The sequence below is a fragment of the Zingiber officinale genome, chromosome 3A, assembly GCF_018446385.1.
Source record: "Zingiber officinale cultivar Zhangliang chromosome 3A, Zo_v1.1, whole genome shotgun sequence".
NCBI classification, from domain to species: domain Eukaryota; kingdom Viridiplantae; phylum Streptophyta; class Magnoliopsida; order Zingiberales; family Zingiberaceae; genus Zingiber; species Zingiber officinale.
This window is the reverse complement of record NC_055990.1, coordinates 40,057,801-40,063,814: the sequence shown is the minus strand read 5'-3', so window position 1 is coordinate 40,063,814 and position 6,014 is coordinate 40,057,801. Positions and strand designations below refer to the sequence as shown.

At 37.3% G+C, this 6,014-nt stretch overlaps 1 protein-coding gene across 1 annotated transcript; it reads left to right on the top strand.

The window, feature by feature from the left end:
* The first annotated feature begins 264 nt into the window (after positions 1-264).
* Positions 265-5,579, top strand: LOC122051783 (probable alpha,alpha-trehalose-phosphate synthase [UDP-forming] 9). The gene is made up of 4 exons (XM_042613068.1): positions 265-478; positions 2,578-4,676; positions 4,764-5,037; positions 5,124-5,579. The coding sequence occupies exons 2-4, from the start codon at positions 2,695-2,697 to the stop codon at positions 5,445-5,447; spliced, it is 2,580 nt and encodes an 859-aa protein (XP_042469002.1). The 5' UTR covers positions 265-478; positions 2,578-2,694; the 3' UTR covers positions 5,448-5,579.
* The last annotated feature ends 435 nt before the right edge of the window (positions 5,580-6,014 follow it).

Below are 6,014 nucleotides of genomic sequence, written 5' to 3'. Positions count from 1 at the left end.
ACACCTTTTTATGATTTTTAAAAATTGAAGGTGCTTGTTGAATTTTCACCCTGCTTTCTATTTGGTTTGGACTCGGTTGGAGAATTTTTTACAAGTACGGGGTCTCGTTGAATAATAGCTCGGTGGCACTGTTGTAAATAGTGGGCATACTGGTGGACTAATTAATTAACAGGAATGAAAAATTTGGTAGTAAATAAAAATAAATAAGTGGATAAAGAAAAGCGAAGCACGGCGAGGGGTGCTATAAGAACGATAAAGGCGAGATTTAATGCTGTCTATTTCGATCCCCTGCCTCACCGAACGCTTCCATCTCCCCTCTCTTCACAACTGGTCTGCCGTCCGCTTTGTCGCCGTCTCGAATCGAGGCGGAGAGCAAGCGAGCGAGAGGAAGGATCTGTCGAGCTTTTTAAATACGGCGACGAGGCCTTTGTGCGCGTCTGGGTCTCCTTCTTCGAGGCCATCCTTCGTAACGTTGGAGGTGCGTGTTCGTGGATTTATATTATATTATTTTATTTTATTTTAATGCTTCCTCGTTTGGATTCGGTGATTCCGATGTTAGATGTTTGTAGCATTTGGTTCCGGATGACTGGCGTGTGGGTTGTGAGTGGTTGAGGAAGTTTGTTGCTTGTGGATTGATGGATTGGAAGATTGGGTGTGGGAGATTTGCCTGGTTTTATTTTGTCGATCTCGTATGACCAGGGTCTGTTCGGGGTTTGTCGAATTTGTCGTATTTTATTTAAAAGACGAATTTTATACGTCGCCATCATTGTTAATGCATACGCGAGGAGGGACTGAGAGACAGTATATCTACACTATAAAGGTCGGATTTTGCTTTTTTTTTTGTTTGTTTGTTTGTTTGTCTTCGGATATTGTTGTTTTGGCTTTTTTCGCTTGTCCTAATCATCATATGGAAAGATGAGGCGCCTTTATTTGGAAACAGACGTAATAAATTAAGTTGACTTTGGCGTTTTACATGTTGAAACAGCTTTTGCGTGCTCTCTTGTTTTTTTTTTCGTAATTTTATTGATCCTTATCCTGAAATTGTTTCACAGGATGCCCACTGTGTTAGCATGACAGAAGTTTCTTTAATCTTAGAAAGGCTTATCTGATGAAAACTTGTTTTCTTTAAAATTACAACATTTTACTAAAGGCCTCATTTAGTTTTTCAGAATTATCAAAGTGCGTATTATACTTCTAAATTTACCAAACAAGCACCTTTTCTCCAAAATAGTTTTGTGCGATCTGCTGATACCAATGATTTTGTGACTTCTTGTGTGCTTCATATGCTTAGTCAGATTTCAATCAGGAGGGAATGACTAAATGACTTCTGCAATAGACTAGAGGGTGAATTGGAAGATTGCATGCCTTCTTATGAGATTCCAAATGTATTTTTAGGTAGATGGACTATACCTACCAATTCCCACCATTATATACCCATAAAAAGGGGAAATAATTGTTTGCAACAATCAGAAATCCCCAACCTCCTGATCTATCAAAGTCAATGAAGTAGTTGTTGAATTGCTCTGATGGATCTGGTTTTGATATAGTTGAAACAATGCTGAAACTGAAAGAAAACTGAATATTAACATCTTGTAATATATGCTTTTACACTCTATCTCTCTTTCTTCTTGAGAAATCCCTTGTCTATATAAATTTAAAATGATGTGTCTGGCTACTCAATATTTTCTTGCCAGACTTTGCAATGGATTAAACATGATCCAGTTTCTTGGATTAGTCATCATCCAGTTTCACGTTGCTTATTCTAACTTGTCTACTCACTGAGTTTTATAGTTGCAATTTGTGATATATATTTTTAGTTTTTATAATCCATTTTCTTTTCAATAATGAATAGGACTGATACAGTTATAGAGTGGTTAATGATCTACCTACATTGTAATGATCCATATAGAATTCTTTTAAAGTATTATCCATTTTTGGAGTCTTAATGGTATTCTGTAAATAAGCCATGATATTGCCATCTTGTTCTTCCGAGCTACTTCATGCATAAAATCTCTAATTTACTCTTTATTTTATGTATGATATCTCTGCTTCAAGTACAGAGAATCATACTTGACGAAAATTCAAGAGTCAATTATTGTGAAATCTTATTTTCTGTGTTGTATCTTTCTATGTTTCTCATGTAATTGCATAGACTGTTCAATCTGTCAAATTCTTGTACATTTTAGCTATACACTTGTATGTTTTCTTCACATTTAAATTGATATAGTTAGTGAACATTGACATTTCTATTAATCCCATCTATTGTTAGATCCATTAATTTATTATACACATATTCAATCTTCACATTTGAAGTAAAATATATTTTCTTATTTTTTTTATTAACATTATTTAACAATTTATTTTATGCATGCAAAACTCTGAAGGTTTTAAATTCTGAAAAATGTTTTGAATCTGTAATGTTCTGTCGATATACTTGATAATATGTTATATGTTGATACGTATGATGTGATTATTTAAACTTTTAACTGCTACTTGTAACTTTTAATATGCATCCTTTATGAGCCTACTGGACCAAGTGTTTAATGGTTTCTGATATGTCTTCTGTTTGTTTCACAGTTTCAATTCCTAGGATTCCTGTATATGAATTCTGGAAGAATTTTGGGGCTGTATTTTTAGCTGAGAGCTCTTTCGCCTTTGCTATCACTCATTGATATTCATAGAGCATTGAGAAAAATGTTGTCAAAATCATGTGCCAACCTTTTTGAAGTGGGGTCTAGTAATACAATAGATTTTGATAATATTAAGTCACTTTCTAGAGTGATGACTACTGTAGGAATCATAAACGACATGGATGGAACAAGTACTGAAGAAGATTTATGTTCTCCTAAACTATCAATTCGGAACCGCAAAATCATTGTAGCCAATTTCCTTCCACTGAACTCTGTGAAAGATCAAAAAACTGGACAATGGTGTTTCGCATGGGATGATGACTCACTTTTATTTCAGCTCAAAGATGGTTTTTCTTCTGATACTGAAGTCATATATGTAGGAAATCTTAAGGCTGATATAGACATAAGCGAGCAAGAAGAAATTTCCCAGAAGCTTCTGGTGGAATATAAGTGCATGCCGACATTCCTCCCTCCTGATCTCTTTAAGAGCCACTACCATGGATTCTGCAAGCAGCAACTTTGGCCTCTTTTCCATTACAAGCATCCTATCTCCCTTCATGAGAGTTATCTCTTTGACCGTTCTCTTTTTCAAGCTTATACTTCAGCAAACAAAATATTTGCAGATAAGGTTTTGGAGGTAATTAACTCTGACAATGACTGTGTGTGGATCCATGATTATCACCTTATGCTTCTTCCAACATTCTTAAGGAAACAACTAAACCGAGCAAAGATTGGTTTCTTCCTTCATAGCCCTTTTCCCTCTTCTGAAATATACCGAACATTACCAGTCAGAGATGAGATACTCAAGGCATTGCTTAATGCTGATTTAATTGGCTTCCAGACATTTGATTATGCACGACACTTCTTGTCTTGTTGTAAAAGGATGTTGGGACTGAATTACGACTCAAAACGTGGTTGTATTGGACTTGAATACTATGGTCGTACTGTGAGCATCAAGATTCTCTCAGTGGGTGTTCACATTGGCCGACTTCATTCTTTACTCAATCATCCTAATACCATTTCAAAAGTTCACGAGATTGAGGAAAAATTCAAGGGGAAGAAATTGTTTCTTGGTGTGGATGACATGGATATATTTAAAGGCATTAGCCTGAAGTTGTTAGGATTTGAGCTTTTACTGGAGAGGAATCCTACTCTTAGAGGGAATATTGTCCTTGTGCAGATCGTGAATCCTGCTAGAAGCACAGGGAGAGATGTGAAAGAGGCAAGTGAGGAAGCAATAACTATTGCTAAAAGAATAAATGATTCATATGGCACTCCAGGCTATGAGCCAGTGGTACTTACAGACCAGCCTATGCCTTTCCATGAAAAAATTGCTTTTTATGTGGCAGCTGAATGCTGCATTGTTAATGCAGTGAGGGATGGAATGAACTTAGTTCCTTATCAGTATGTAGTTTGTAGGCAGGGAACCGAGAAAATGGATGAGAGTAGATGCATCAATATCGGCTGTTCCCATGCAAGCACACTTATTGTCTCCGAGTTTGTCGGTTGCTTTCCATCACTTAGTGGAGCTGTTAGGGTGAACCCTTGGGATATAGATGATGTTTGTGGTGCTATGTATGAATCACTGAACTTAAAAGATTCAGAAAAACAGTTGCGCCATGAAAAGCATTATCGGTATGTCAGTTCGCATCATATTTCTTACTGGGCTAGCAGTTTTTCACATGATCTGGAGAGAGCATGCAAGGACCATTACAATCGAAGGCGTTGGGATCTTGGCTTAGGCTTAGATTTCCGGATCCTTTTACTTTCGCCAAATTTTAGAAAATTAACATTAAGCCATATTAAATCAGCGTACGAAAACACTTGCAGTCGAACTATATTTTTGGACTATGATGGTACCATTATGCCTGAAGCATCCGTTAACAAAACTCCTAGCGGAGAAATCTTATCTATCCTGAACAGCTTATGTAGTGATCCAAATAATACTGTATTTCTTGTAAGTGGGAGAGGCAGAGATTCGCTTGGCGATTGGTTTTCTTCATGTGAAAACCTGGGAATAGCTGCTGAACATGGCTATTTCATCAGGTACATATGTGAAAGCCCCTCCTGCTACTTAATTTGCAATCTATAATGTTTGCCCCCTTTACTATCTTGTCTTATTCTAATCATTAGGTGGAAAAAGGATGCCAAGTGGGAATCAAGCTCAGTTCGAGCTGCCTTGGATTGGATGAAGATCGCGCAACCTGTAATGCAATTGTACACTGAGACTACAGACGGCTCTTATGTAGAACCAAAGGAGAGTGCAATTGTCTGGCATTATCAGTATGCAGATCCCGACTTTGGTTCATGCCAAGCCAAAGAGCTGCTAGATCATCTTGAGACTGTTCTGGCAAATGAACCAGTGGTCGTCAAGTCGGGTCAGCATATTGTTGAAGTAAAACCGCAGGTGTGTTTTAATGTGGGCCGGTCGACTTATTGGTTGCTTTATCTCTTGATGTATATATGAACTGACAAGAAGCATATCGTGCGCAGGGAGTGAGTAAAGGTGTGGCAGTTGAGAAGCTTATTGGGGCTCTGACCAAGAGTGGGAAGCCCCCAGATTTCGTGCTGTGCATCGGAGACGACCGATCCGATGAAGACATGTTTGAAAGTATCAACAGTGCAACTTCAAGCAATCAGTTTCCCTCAGTTCCTAAAGTTTTTGCATGCACAGTTGGTCAGAAGCCAAGCAAAGCAAAATACTACGTTGAAGATTCCAGTGAAGTTATTAGGTTGTTGTGCAGTATTTCTTCCTTTTCAACTCAAAATCACATAGACCAACAGCATGGTCAGGCTCTCTTCGACTGGCTGAGTTGAGAGTTTGGCTGGCTGTCTGACACAAAATTTATTCGATACGTCTTCTACTAATCGAATTTGTACATCCGGATGATCTTCTTTCTTCCTTTCCTATCCTCATGACGAAACACATTCCAAAGGCTTCCCCTTTGTTTTAGTGCACTAAAAATGCAGCAAAAGCTTCATGAACTGAAGGCAGTTTTGTCACAAGTTCTCATAGTACATTCATGATGATCTATTGCCATTAATTTCTACAGATCGTGGCGCCTTCAGAGATTGATAAGTGTCATATAAACAGTAGTTTGACTGAAATATTATCATTAATCGCATTCGTTTATCTTTTTTTTGGATGTGTTCATTCATCTTTTTTTTTGTTTAACTTAAAGAACAGTTCTACTATACTTCAAAATTCCCTTTTAAACTATTCTACTTCCAAAGCCAATCGAGAGGCAACATAATACGCTGACCTTGGAATCATTTATTTTACGTTATTTTATCCTTTTAGCATTAGAGAGATAGATGAAATAAAATAGTATTGATGTAGTCTCTTGCTCGTCTAAAAGGTTTGTATTTTAATATTCAATTTAA